Source organism: Drosophila kikkawai, chromosome 3R (assembly GCF_030179895.1).
Source record: "Drosophila kikkawai strain 14028-0561.14 chromosome 3R, DkikHiC1v2, whole genome shotgun sequence".
NCBI lineage: Eukaryota > Metazoa > Arthropoda > Insecta > Diptera > Drosophilidae > Drosophila > Drosophila kikkawai.
In genome coordinates, this window is record NC_091731.1 from 17,916,537 (window position 1) to 17,927,965 (window position 11,429).

At 44.7% G+C, this 11,429-nt stretch overlaps 4 protein-coding genes across 5 annotated transcripts; 1 reads left to right on the top strand and 3 right to left on the bottom strand.

The window, feature by feature from the left end:
- The first annotated feature begins 600 nt into the window (after positions 1-600).
- On the top strand, positions 601-2,048 carry LOC108080822 (uncharacterized). The gene is made up of 4 exons (XM_017175725.3): positions 601-806; positions 866-1,032; positions 1,087-1,339; positions 1,396-2,048. The coding sequence occupies exons 1-4, from the start codon at positions 630-632 to the stop codon at positions 2,017-2,019; spliced, it is 1,221 nt and encodes a 406-aa protein (XP_017031214.1). The 5' UTR covers positions 601-629; the 3' UTR covers positions 2,020-2,048.
- Positions 2,040-3,157, bottom strand: LOC108080823 (uncharacterized). Its single transcript, XM_017175726.3, has 3 exons — positions 2,811-3,157; positions 2,571-2,754; positions 2,040-2,496 (listed from the first exon to the last, which is right to left on the bottom strand). The coding sequence occupies exons 1-3, from the start codon at positions 2,980-2,982 to the stop codon at positions 2,040-2,042; spliced, it is 813 nt and encodes a 270-aa protein (XP_017031215.1). The 5' UTR covers positions 2,983-3,157.
- A 470-nt stretch (positions 3,158-3,627) lies between these two features.
- On the bottom strand, positions 3,628-5,849 carry LOC108080821 (zinc finger protein ZFP2). Of its 2 annotated transcripts, none has more exons than XM_017175724.3 (3): positions 5,171-5,849; positions 4,455-5,049; positions 3,628-4,397 (listed from the first exon to the last, which is right to left on the bottom strand). In XM_017175724.3, the coding sequence occupies exons 1-3, from the start codon at positions 5,621-5,623 to the stop codon at positions 3,880-3,882; spliced, it is 1,566 nt and encodes a 521-aa protein (XP_017031213.1). In that variant the 5' UTR covers positions 5,624-5,849; the 3' UTR covers positions 3,628-3,879. The 2 variants fall into 2 exon arrangements, with proteins under 2 accessions (XP_017031213.1, XP_017031212.1); XM_017175723.3 differs by having other exon boundaries at positions 4,455-5,055.
- A 1,715-nt stretch (positions 5,850-7,564) lies between these two features.
- Positions 7,565-10,800, bottom strand: Ccdc39 (Coiled-coil domain containing protein 39). Its single transcript, XM_017175689.3, has 4 exons — positions 10,445-10,800; positions 10,245-10,392; positions 8,379-10,187; positions 7,565-8,315 (listed from the first exon to the last, which is right to left on the bottom strand). The coding sequence occupies exons 1-4, from the start codon at positions 10,694-10,696 to the stop codon at positions 7,627-7,629; spliced, it is 2,898 nt and encodes a 965-aa protein (XP_017031178.1). The 5' UTR covers positions 10,697-10,800; the 3' UTR covers positions 7,565-7,626.
- Between the last annotated feature and the right edge of the window lie 629 nt (positions 10,801-11,429).

The window sequence follows — 11,429 nt, forward strand, 5'->3', positions numbered from 1 at the left end:
TTACCAAAACTAAGCCAAATATGCATTAATTTCAATTCGGAAAGCAGCTCTGTGTTATTTTTTATTGGCTTAAAAAAACTGCATACTTAATTTAACATTTTTAAATATTGAATTTTTTCCAATTTTTGATCATTTTAACGATGTAACCCCTTATAAAATTTTGAAAAAACTGAAAAAAAAATGTTTTTCTCCGAACCTGTCTAGAAAGACTCGCCTGTTGATGCTGATCAAAAATATATATGATTTATAGGGTCGGAAATGACTCCTTCACTAAATAAAATAAATAATTCATATCTTTCTATAATTTTTGGTGAAAATAATAGTTTATAAATATGATAATTAAGCTATAAAAGCATAACATTAAATTAGGAAATGGTTTCTATGCTAGTTTTAAAACGGTTAAAAAATCAGCATACAACATTTTAAATTTTCATAAATCCAAAAATGTTGTCAATTTATTAAAGTTTTCAAAATATGAACATGGCTAGAACGATTCCCCCGTTTATGCTGATCAATGATGTATATACTTTATAGAACCAGATATAATAGGGTATCAAAATACGAAAGAATCAGGATTTTTTTGTTAAGCGCAGTGCTGCCTTATCAAGCACAACTATGTGCATTTCAAAATGAATTTAACAAATAAACGAAAAATATTTATTAATGCCGCCTTAGTGGGGTTTATGGTAGCCTTGGCAGAGGAGGAGGAGGATAATGAAGGACCCCAGCAGAGAGGTATTCGTCGTCGAAAGTGTTGGGTCAAACAGTATTTGCAGCAAAGAAATGGAAGAGGAAAACATGCAAATGTGAGTAATACAAAGAACTAACAATTTGCCTTAAATCAGTTAATGATATTCCGTTTTAGTTTGAGAACTTGACGAAAAATCCAACCCATTTCTTCGCAAATTTCCATATGAGCTTTGATACTTTCCAAAGTTTGTTCTCCCTGCTGGAGCCTCATCTTCTGCCAAAGAGAATTTCCCGCGGAAATGATTTTATACGCGTTGAGCTAAAGTTTGCCGCTGTCCTCGAGTAAGTGGAGCTAAAAAGGATTCATTAAACGAGTTTAAACGCTTCCCTGCACAGGTACTTCGCCTTGGGGGGCCTGCAACGGGACGTCAGCTTCTCCTACAGGATCAGCAAACAGCACTTCGGGTTGCTAGTCGCTGCTGTGTGTGAGGCCATCGTCCAAGAGCTGGGCTGGGAGATTCCGCAATGGGAGAAGTACGCCGTCCTGGGAAGTGCTCTCGACTCTGAGAAGACCTGGAACTTGCCCAACTGCGTTGGAGCAATCGGCGGCAAGCTGCTAGGAGTTGGGCCTCCAATGAAGAACAGAGAAGTAAACAATTTGTACCCTAAACTTCATTGCATATATTAAAGTGTTGCTCATTCCAGGAGATGAGTTGCATACCGATTTTTGCCGTATGTGACCCCTCCCTCAGATTCACTTACCTGGACGTGGGCGACATCCTCAGGGCGAACGATCCAGATCTTTTCGTCAAATCAAACCTCGGAAAAGCAATTCTAACAGAGAGTTTATACTTTCCGGAGGACAGCTGTGTAAACGGGTCACCGATGACATACTATGTGGTATCCGGCGACGACACATTCCCGTTAATTAAGCGGATTATGAAGCCATTCGAATCGAAGAGCATTTCCAGAGAAGAGCAACACTTTAACGAACGCATCCACCACGCGAGCAGTTGCATTGACAAGGCCTTTGGCCTTCTAAGTGCCAACTGGACGGTGATGCGACGGCAAGCCATGTGCCGCCCCGAAAGGGCCAAGCAAATAGCAAGGGCCTGCTGCCTGCTCCACAATTACTTGCTGCGTACAAAGCCAAAGGACTACACAGATTGGTTGCCGGAGAACAACGAGGCCATGATTCCAATAAACTCGGTCATTACTCCAGGTGGCAATGAGGATTACCCCAAATTGGTTAGAGATAGCATTAAAAATAGTTTAATTGTCAGGAAGGAAATGGGTCAAGCGAGCCTACAAGCTCACAAACACGCTTAAAAACTAAATCTTATACAAAACTAAAACAATCTCTTCTTTTCCACTTCTTTTTTGGCAACCTCCTGCAGAAACTCCGTTACTTTGAATACAGCGCGCTGTGAGTTCTGCTGCGACATCCCGGTAAGAAGAGTATCCCAGTAGGCGAGAACGGTGGCATTCTTTGAGACAGGCTGCTCCAGGCAGTGCCTAGTTCCCTCGAGAAAATTGCTCAGCATGTCGACAATTGAGGCTTTAGACGTCGATTCTGTGCCTTTCCTTGGTCTGCCCCTGCGCTTTGGTTCCGGCTTTATAGACTCAATGCTCCCCGGTGTTAGCAGGGCATCGGCCGGGATCTCTACAGATCCTGTCATCCAGTCAGCCATCTCAATATCTTCACCATCTTCACCATCTTTACTGTCTTCACCATCTCCACCGTCTTCACCATCTTCGCCGTCTTCCCCATCGGTTTCATTGCGAACAATTCGGCTGACGGGTCTCCTATTTGTTTTTTAGAGGGATAAAGGTAATTTAACTTTTGCACTGTAAAAAAAAAACTTATACTAAGCTCTTACGGTCTCTTGAGTGTGGGTTGAGGCATAAAGGACATGGCTTCAGCGAACCTCCAATCCATCATTTTGGTAGCCAGCAGAGGATCGTAATCCTCTCCTTCGAGCTGCTGAAACTTGCCACAGTCCCGCTTGAAATGATAACGGTAGCTCTCCCTCAAGGAGCTCCATGCCATCCTACACTCGGTGCCTGAAAAAATTCATTTTAATTATTAAAATCGCATAATGTGGATGGCTCTTAATTACCAGGTCTCTTCACCTCCTCAGACACAGCATTCCAAGCAGCTTGCACCTTGTCATAGTCCTTATTGTATATTTCCGTAATATCCCACAGTACTGAGCGCTTCTTAACAGATTGAATTAGGCGGAATTTTTCATCGTTTGTAAAATTCGGTTTTCTTTTACGATTGACACTCATTTTATGGCGTATATTGGTTTTATTGCGGTACACAAGACAACAAAATGGTAGACCAAACAGATGTTGCCGAAATGTTATCCAGTACTGAGTACCGATAACGATAAAAAATATAATTTAGTACAGTTGTAAATACCAGAAAATACCAGGAGGCTCTGGAAATACGCCGCTTGTTAAAAAAAAACACTTAAGATATACACGTTAGGCATCAAATTTCGCTTTCAAATCCCATAAATTTACAGAAAATCAAAGAGAATGAAAAAAAACAAAAATATCAATATCACACTACGCTTATAGTATGTTCACACTTAATACTAAACCCTGCAGTACTGAGTAGTCTTAATATTTAATTCAATTAGTATATTTTCGTTGCCGAAAGGAATTTTCCACTGGCCAACATATGGTCCCTCAATTGCTTTTTTAAATTGTAACGGCATTTTCATAAAAAACAACACAAAATAAACAAATACACTCTAAGAAAGAAGCAGAATGAGTTTATCCATATATGATATATTTATGTAAATATTCTTGATCAGGATTTAATAAAAGAAATATTTATCAGCACCAGGCGAGTGTTATTTTAATCTCTCACTACATTGCAGGATTCTCTTTCATATCTTTCAAATTTATAATCGATTTCTAAGAGCATCAAAGAGTTTTAGTTTTAAACTTTAATGTATAACGTCATAACATTACATAGGAGCCGAGTCGGGTCTGTTCCGATTTTCAATGGGACTCGTAATTCTAGCACTAAAAAAATAATAATAAGAAATAAATAATAATAATAATAGATAAATAATAATTACAAATCTTTCTTATTAGATAAATAGGAAAATTAATAAATTAATTCAATTAAATCAATAAATAATAAATAATATATTAGCGCACTACCCACTCCCGCTACGTGGCGTCCATCAGGAAGCGCTGAAAGACCTCGCCATCTGAGCTGGGCAGCTCCGTCTGCTGTTGTGGCGAGTAGAGCCTCAAGTTCTGGAGCTGCTGCAATGGGGAACTGTTGCCATTGAACTGCACGACGGCAGCTGGCTCCAGGGGTAGGAGAATAGCTTGATTCTCCGCCGGTTCAACGCCACAAATGCCCAACTTCTGACACTGCTCCACCACAATGTCGTCGATGCTCTGGGAGAGCAGTGCTTCTTGCTCTGGATCCGCCATCGAGCCATTGGTGATGGCCGCAATCTCAGCGCTAGCCGGCGAGGGCTGTGTGGGTGAGTTGCTACCCTCCAGGAAGGCCTTGATTAGCTGCTCCGGGGTTTGGGTGTCATCGGCGGCGCATCGGTGGGTGCGTTGGCTCACCTTGTAGCGAAACGTCTTCTGGCAGAGATCGCACTTATAGGGCATCACACCCGTGTGGATGCGGGTGTGGACTAGGAAGGACACACGCTGTCGAAAGCACTTTCCTGAAACAATATTTAGAAGAGCTTTCACCTTGTAACCCTGTGATTGAATATACTCACCGCACACCTCGCACTTGAAGGGCTTCTCGCCGCTGTGGATCCGCTGATGGTTGTGCAGGGTGGAGAGCTCCTTGAAGGCCCGTCCACAAACCCCACAGACGTGAGGCTTCACCTCACTGTGGTAGAGCAAATGCTTGTGATACGACTGCTGGAAAGTGAATGTCCTGGCGCATATTTCGCAGGTGTATGGCATCTCGCCGGTGTGGAGCCGCTTATGCTTCTTCAGGAAGTATTTGGTGGTGAAGGACTTGGTGCAGACGTCGCACTCCCACAACTTTGGCGTGGCATTGCCTGCATCCGGTGATTCGGGTGATTGCTTGAGCATGCTCATGGCTCCGCTTAAGGCATAGGGCTGGGAAGTAGTCGATGATGTAGTACTGTTACCGCCAGTGGCCGCCGCCTCCTTGTGCCGGATGCGATCGCAAATGCTGAGCTTGGGCAAGGGATTGATGGTTATGGTGGTGGTGATGGGGCTGGAACTGGGGCAGGGCACGCCCATCATGTGCACCACCTTCAGGTGGATTCGCAGCGAGCCCTTCATGCGAAATGTCTTGGAGCAAAGGTGACACTTGTAGGGCTCCTGATGTTCCGGCTCCTGCAACTGGAAAAGATCACACAAACTCTTGAATTTGTTTGTTGAGTAGGTATTTCAATAAATGAATACAGAATGTGGGTAGGAATGGGTAAAGAAGGCACATAAATCTACTTTAATTTACCGGCTCCTCCTGCTTTCGCTGGATCTGATTTTGCTCCAGTTCCGCATTCTCGTGCACCAACCTGATGTGCATGTCCCGTAGCTCCGTGTTCCGAAAACTAAACTCGCAGATGTCACAACTGGCGGGAGGCGTTGGGGGTACAGGTGGAGGAGGCACGACAACGGGCTTGGTCCTTGTTCTTCGGGTCCTTCTCTTGGGAGCGGATACAGCGACCAGGGGAGGAACGGGTAGACCCAGAACAGGGTGGGCAGCAGGTGGATCCTGGCTCATTAGACTGGTGTGCGAGAACAGGTGGATGGTGAGCTTGTCCAGTCCCAGGAACAGCTCCTTGCAGTTGGCAAAGGGACAGGCCAGTGGTCCATTGGCCGCCTTGATCAGCCGCTGCTGCAGTGCGTCAATGCTGCCGAAACTGGGCACCGCGCACAGGGGACACAGAACCGACGTGGAGCACATTCCGCCAGCGAAGTGTCTCGAGTCTTATGCAAATTGTTCACCTTCTAAGATGATGATTCCTCCTGTTCAGTCGCCGAAAATCTATTCAGGAGTCCATTCCCAGACAGCGCACACAGCTCGGTCTTTCCGCTTTCAGAACTTTCTAAAAATATCAGCAAGTGAAAATTTTGAAAAATTTTCAGGCCCAGCGCGGCGATCAGAGATCTGCGATCTTGCTCGGCACCGATGCCAGCGAAACGAAATAATGAAAAATAATGAAATGCCCGGCGCTGATCGCCGCCGGAATCGAAGAAAAAGAATTTTCGAAAACACTCGTAGTAGCGCCGAAAACTCACTCTCTCTCTCCTCTCTCTGGGTACCTAATTTCGAAATATAGCTTTGGACATGTGTATATATAAATATATTTGGCCGATATATCGTTCTTCAGCGGCCGTATGGGCTTTTTTCTTGTGTTTGCAACCCGTATAGAGGATCGGCCATATGCAAATGATATACAAACCCGATGCGTCAGTTTTTGTACTTAAAAGACATCAGTGGATGATCTATCATTATGGATGATCGCCAGGTTGATTCTATCATTATATTCATTCAGATTTGTGGCTAATCTGGGTTGATCTATGCGTACTTACAGTCTTATAATGCACAATCTTAGACTGAAATCTAAAATCCTAAAAAAGGTTAATCAATTTCAAGTTAACATTATTTGAGTTTGAATCTTAAGGTCAGTTTTAACCTGATAAGAGCAAAATTAGATTTTAAATTGTAATTGATAATAATACATTAAAATTAAGGGTAATATATTTTTTAAGGGGGGGGTAAGGTATTTAATTTTTTTTTTCGTAAATTTTTTTTTATTTTTTATTTTTAAAGTTCAACATCTTAAGAATATTGTGTCCAAATTTTACATCGATCAGAGTAAAATTGACGAAGTTATGCGGAGTTGAACGAAGGTCGGTTGGTGTTCAATGCATGGGAATCACAAAGTTTAAAGCGCTCTCCTGAAAAATTCAATTTTTCAAATCGGTGTACACGATTACAGAAAAACTACTGGACCGATCGATTTGAAATTTGGCACACACATTCTTTAACTAATTCCTCAGGTATTCACGTCGGCCTTTTTTTAAATTTTAATTTTTATATATTTTTAAATTAAGAAATAAGGTTTTTTTTTTAGTCAAAAATCGGTTTTTTGACTTTCAAATTTCCTAAAAAATCACAAAAAAACTAAAAAAAAAAAAACGTTTCCTGATTACCTCGGGACACTTATCCTTTAACGAATGAGGTATAATTTTTTTAGATCGGATGATCCTGTGGACTGTTAGGATGTACACCGCAAAACAACTTTTTTTGGAGGCGACTCGGGAGATTCCCTATAACTTCTCTACTTCGAAATATTTTTCAATACAACATTTTTCAAAAATTATTCAAATGTTGTGTTATTATATGGTATTTAATTCATTAAGCTAACTTTAGCCGTTCCGCCACAATAATTTTTTGAAAAGTGGCTATTTTTGCACCGAATTAACCTTACCCCCCCCCCTTAAGTTCGTCATGTCAAATCAATAAGCTAACACTAAATAGGGTGATAAAAATGATTTATTCGAGTTTGTGTGGCTAAAATGTTGATTTTCATTTTTACGAATATTTTAAAAGGTAACAGAATATTTTAAATTATTGAATAAATGTTGAAAAACACCTAGACCCTCTCTTGGCAGAGCATCCAAAATGTCGCCATGACCTGGTCAGGCAAGCACACTGGGACATTCGGATGTGCAGCCTCATTGGATTTGTTTTGGGCTATTTTTATGGTCGCTCTCCCCTCTTTTTGGCCCGCTTTGGCAACGCATTTTACTCGGGTTTTGTTTAGACACTAAATGTGTAAACAGTGAGCGATGGCCAAGCACGTGAAGCTACCTGCGGGCTACAAGCAACACCAGAGTCTTTCATTGATAACCGAAAATATTTATAATAAATGGAAACTAATTGGGGAACTGAGAGTGATATCATTTCTTCTTCGGCAGCTTGGGCAGCTCGAGGGAGATGACACTTAGGCCCGAGCGCGAGGTGGTTGAGGAGCTATCGTCCTTGAGGGAGCTCATATCGGATGCCGAAGACCTGGCACTCATTCCCCCGTGGAGGAAACTCTTGCCCTTCACACTGATGTAGGATCCCACAGTGTCTGAGGACTTGACCGAGGAGCTGCCCCAAGAAATGGTGCTGCGAGTGCGTTTCAGGTGCATCGGCAACTTGATGCCCTTGCTCAGCATGTAATGCAGGATCTCCGGGCCCGACTCGTCGCTGTTGGCCAGATCGGCCAACATGTTGAGGGCCTTAGAGTTGCGAGCCTCCATCTCCTGCGCTTGGAGATCCCGCTCAAACTGCTCCATGAACTCTTCGCTGATTGGCTTTGCCTTGATCTCCCGCAACTGCATCCGGATCTCTCGCTGGGCCCGCTCCATCTTAACGCGCTGCTCATCCAACTCCAGCTCAAGCTTCTTCAGCACAGCAGAGTGCTCGTCGCGCTGTGCTTTTGCCTGCTCCAGCTTGTTGATCAGGTCCTTCTCCTCGGCCCGCTGAGCCTCGTGCTTCTGATCATAATGCTGTGCCTTGCATCGCAGCACCTTCAGTTTTTCCAGGTCGCGACAGTAGGCCGCCTCCATCTCCTGTAGCTCCAGCTCGGCTCTGTCACGATCTGCACAAGAAGGAGGATAAACACTACATAAGATCTCCTCTGGATCCAAGGATTTCCACTTACCCATCGAATTGTCGTCGACCGATTTGAAGGATTTGCGGTAATTGCTGTTGGACACGTCGAACTGGCGCAGCGTGTTCTCCAGGGCGACCACCTCCTTCTCGGCCGTGAGCACCTTCTTGTTAAGGGCATCACCCTCGTCAGCGAGCATCTGGCGCTCCTGGGCACTAGCCACCTTCAGCTGCGTGCTGGTCATAATGCTGCCATCCTCGTTCTTGCCCAGCAGCTTGGAAGTCAGTTCGAATCTGGCCTTCACCACTTCAATCTGCTTCTTTCGCTCGCCAATGTCGGCGCGCAAGGTGCTAAGCTCCTCGGTCAGGTGCTTCTTCTTTAGGAGCAGCACTTCCTGCTGGCTGCGCAGCTCCACAGTGCGATCCTTGATGGCACGCCGAAAGGCGAGACGATGTTGCCCCAAGTCGTAGGTGCCCTGCTCGCAGCCATCGATGCCGACCTCGAGATCGTTGCAGCGCATCTTTACCATGTTGAGATCCACAATAAGCTCAGAGTTCTCGTAGCGATTCTGGCGTAATCTCTTCACGGTGCCCTCGCAGTAGACCTTGGCCTCCTTGATCTTGAATCTAACCATATCGAGTTCCTTTTCGTCGGCGTTATACTGGACAACTAGGTTGTTCATATTGCAGTTGAGCTTCTTGTTTTGGGCTTCCGTATTGCTGATCAGGCGTTGCAGCTTCTCGTACTCCTGCTCCAAGGCAGCCAGTCGCTCGAGGTTTTTCGCCTCCTCCTCGGGATCGTCGTACTGACCCTTGAGATCGGCATAACGCCGCTCAGCCTCCAGGTACTTGAAAGAGAGATTATAGTGGATCTCCGTTTGGCGTTTCAGTTCGTTGAACACCAGCTGCTGGTTGCGCTTCATGGCCACCACATTGGAGGCCAGCGAGTCATTCTGTACGGTTAGGATCTTTTCCTCGTCCTGCAGATCGGTCACCTGCTTTTGGGTACGGTACAGCATGTCGTTGACCTTCTCCTGCTCCTTTTCCAGATTGCGCAGCGCCGTCTGCTCCGCTTCCATCATCTCCTCCAGAATGCGCAAGCGCTGATCCGCATTCAGAGCTTTGTTCTGCATGGAGGCTAGTCTGCCCTCAACCTTCTCCATAACGGAGGCGAAGTTCTCGATCTCTTTTTCCTTGTCATCCCGATTCTTCATCTGAGTGCGGTTTTCCATGCGCTGCAAGTGCACTCGATTGGAGAGATTCTCGAGCTCCTTGCGCAGGCCATCGATCTCGCGATCCTTCAGAATCGACTCATCTACTAGAATCTGTATCTGGTTCTTCAGCGTCGAGGTCTCCTCGTTCAATGCCTCAATTGCGATCTCCACCTGGCGATTATTTTCGATCGCCTCGTTCAGCTGGTTATCGTGATCCTTGTATATTTTGGTCGTCTCCTGTGCCTTTATGGCCAACTCGGCGCATTCCTTCTCGCTGCGCTGGATGTCGTTCTCCCGTTGGGTCATCTGATTCACTGCAGTCTTCCAAGTCTCTACCATCTGCCGCCGTTCCACGTGAGCCGCCCTATACAGGTCCGCGGTCCGCTCCAGATTCTTCTCCAGCGTCATTTGCTCGTCGTAGAGAAGGACCACCTGCTTGCGCCGCTTGTCGATCTCCGCCTGCAGCAATTGGCGCTTGGTGTTTAGCTCGCGCGCCTTCTGCTGGTCATCCAAATAATACTTCTCGATCAACTGGTAGCCCTTGTTCCCGTCATCCATAGCCTCCGTCCACTCCACCAAAGTGGTCTTCGCGGTCTTGATGCGGGACGTCAGTTCGTCGATCTCTCGCTTGTTCTGGCAGATCTTCCCTAGTTATTGATATATTACAAAATTGGTAATAAAATAATTTAATCCATGGTACTTACTTTCTGTGGCATCGGAATATTCCGTGTACTCTTCCAACTCCTTTTGGTTTTTACGCAAATCCTCCTTAATCTTATTGCGCTCCAGGATCACCAGCTGCACCTTATGAGCCTCCTTGATCTCATCATCCTTCATCGAGCTATAAAGGATCTGAAATGGGAAAAGGGGTCAGTGGACCGACATCTCCAAGGCAATGTCTTACCATATTCTGTTGGATGGTGGCCTCAATGTTGCGGGTATGCCGCTGCACTGCCTGCTCTCGTTCGTCTAGAGACTTAATGCGCTGCTGCACTTCCGTCTTCAGTGCCCTCAAGGAGGCAATCTCCTTGAGAATTGCCAGGTTCTCGGCATTCGCCATGGGTATGTCGGCATCCACCGCCCAACCCATGGAGGCCATCGCACTCATCTTGAAGTCGTCTAGCGAGGACCGCTTCATGTCGTCGGTTCGATTCATCTTGCTATGAGATTAGCCCCTCAGCTGGGCCAGATTGTATGGGATCACTCAGAGTTTTACGAGTTTCGATTTCAAACTGTGATCTGGAAGTGGATATAAACAAATGTCACCTCTGTTTGTCGTTTCAATGGCAACAAGCCTGCCCTGAGCAACGGTTTCCATGGCTGGAAATATTTAATTATTTTGTTTTTATTTATATAAAGCTAACAATTAGTTTTAAACTAAGAGCTGCCGTAGGCTTTGGAGCTATAGCAGCTTTGGCTTTTGGCTCAGTATTTCATAAAAAAGGATATATCAGGAAGTGTGCTTCCTTTAAAAAAAAAATTTAGTTTAGAAGGATTTTGTGCAAAAGGATAATAGAAAAATTTTAAATTTATTTGTGGTCAACGTATTGTACCTCAGTTCTTTCTCTTCTCGTTAAGAGGTGTTATTGTTTCATATGTGCCTTTAGGGACAATCGGGCTAATTGCTATTGTTCCTGCTCCTCAAGGACTTCCATCGTATGATTTCGTACCTGAATTACTCGCTTAACACATTCAGAACATCCCCAAGATGCATCCCTAAATACCACACTGAATTCATTGACCCCATAAGGCAAGGTCCAATTGGGAAGCTTTGTAGGGTATTAATATAGACCAGAAGATTCTATCGATGCGGATGGTAGTATCTCCCACAATCGAAGCTATGTATGTCATCACCCGTCGACTCTATCTAGATATCTACATTTTTAAAT

What these genes read in the sequence shown, in the direction of transcription:
- LOC108080822 (XM_017175725.3), top strand. Translation starts at nt 630, where the DNA reads ATGAATTTAACAAATAAACGAAAAATATTTATTAATGCCGCCTTAGTG. An exon ending in AAGTTTGCCGCTGTCCTCGA is followed by an intron (nt 1,033 to 1,086) that starts GTAAGTGGAGCT and finishes TTCCCTGCACAG; the next exon opens with GTACTTCGCCTTGGGGGGCC. An exon ending in CTCCAATGAAGAACAGAGAA is followed by an intron (nt 1,340 to 1,395) that starts GTAAACAATTTG and finishes TGCTCATTCCAG; the next exon opens with GAGATGAGTTGCATACCGAT.
- LOC108080823 (XM_017175726.3), bottom strand. Translation starts at nt 2,982, where the DNA reads ATGAGTGTCAATCGTAAAAGAAAACCGAATTTTACAAACGATGAAAAA. An exon ending in TGAGGAGGTGAAGAGACCTG is followed by an intron (nt 2,755 to 2,810) that starts GTAATTAAGAGC and finishes GAATTTTTTCAG; the next exon opens with GCACCGAGTGTAGGATGGCA. An exon ending in CAACCCACACTCAAGAGACC is followed by an intron (nt 2,497 to 2,570) that starts GTAAGAGCTTAG and finishes AAAAACAAATAG; the next exon opens with GAGACCCGTCAGCCGAATTG.
- LOC108080821 (XM_017175723.3), bottom strand. Translation starts at nt 5,623, where the DNA reads ATGTGCTCCACGTCGGTTCTGTGTCCCCTGTGCGCGGTGCCCAGTTTC. An exon ending in AGCGAAAGCAGGAGGAGCCG is followed by an intron (nt 5,056 to 5,170) that starts GTAAATTAAAGT and finishes GATCTTTTCCAG; the next exon opens with TTGCAGGAGCCGGAACATCA. An exon ending in CTTCAAGTGCGAGGTGTGCG is followed by an intron (nt 4,398 to 4,454) that starts GTGAGTATATTC and finishes ATATTGTTTCAG; the next exon opens with GAAAGTGCTTTCGACAGCGT.
- Ccdc39 (XM_017175689.3), bottom strand. Translation starts at nt 10,696, where the DNA reads ATGAATCGAACCGACGACATGAAGCGGTCCTCGCTAGACGACTTCAAG. An exon ending in ATATTCCGATGCCACAGAAA is followed by an intron (nt 10,188 to 10,244) that starts GTAAGTACCATG and finishes ATCAATAACTAG; the next exon opens with GGAAGATCTGCCAGAACAAG. An exon ending in GGTCGACGACAATTCGATGG is followed by an intron (nt 8,316 to 8,378) that starts GTAAGTGGAAAT and finishes CTTCTTGTGCAG; the next exon opens with ATCGTGACAGAGCCGAGCTG.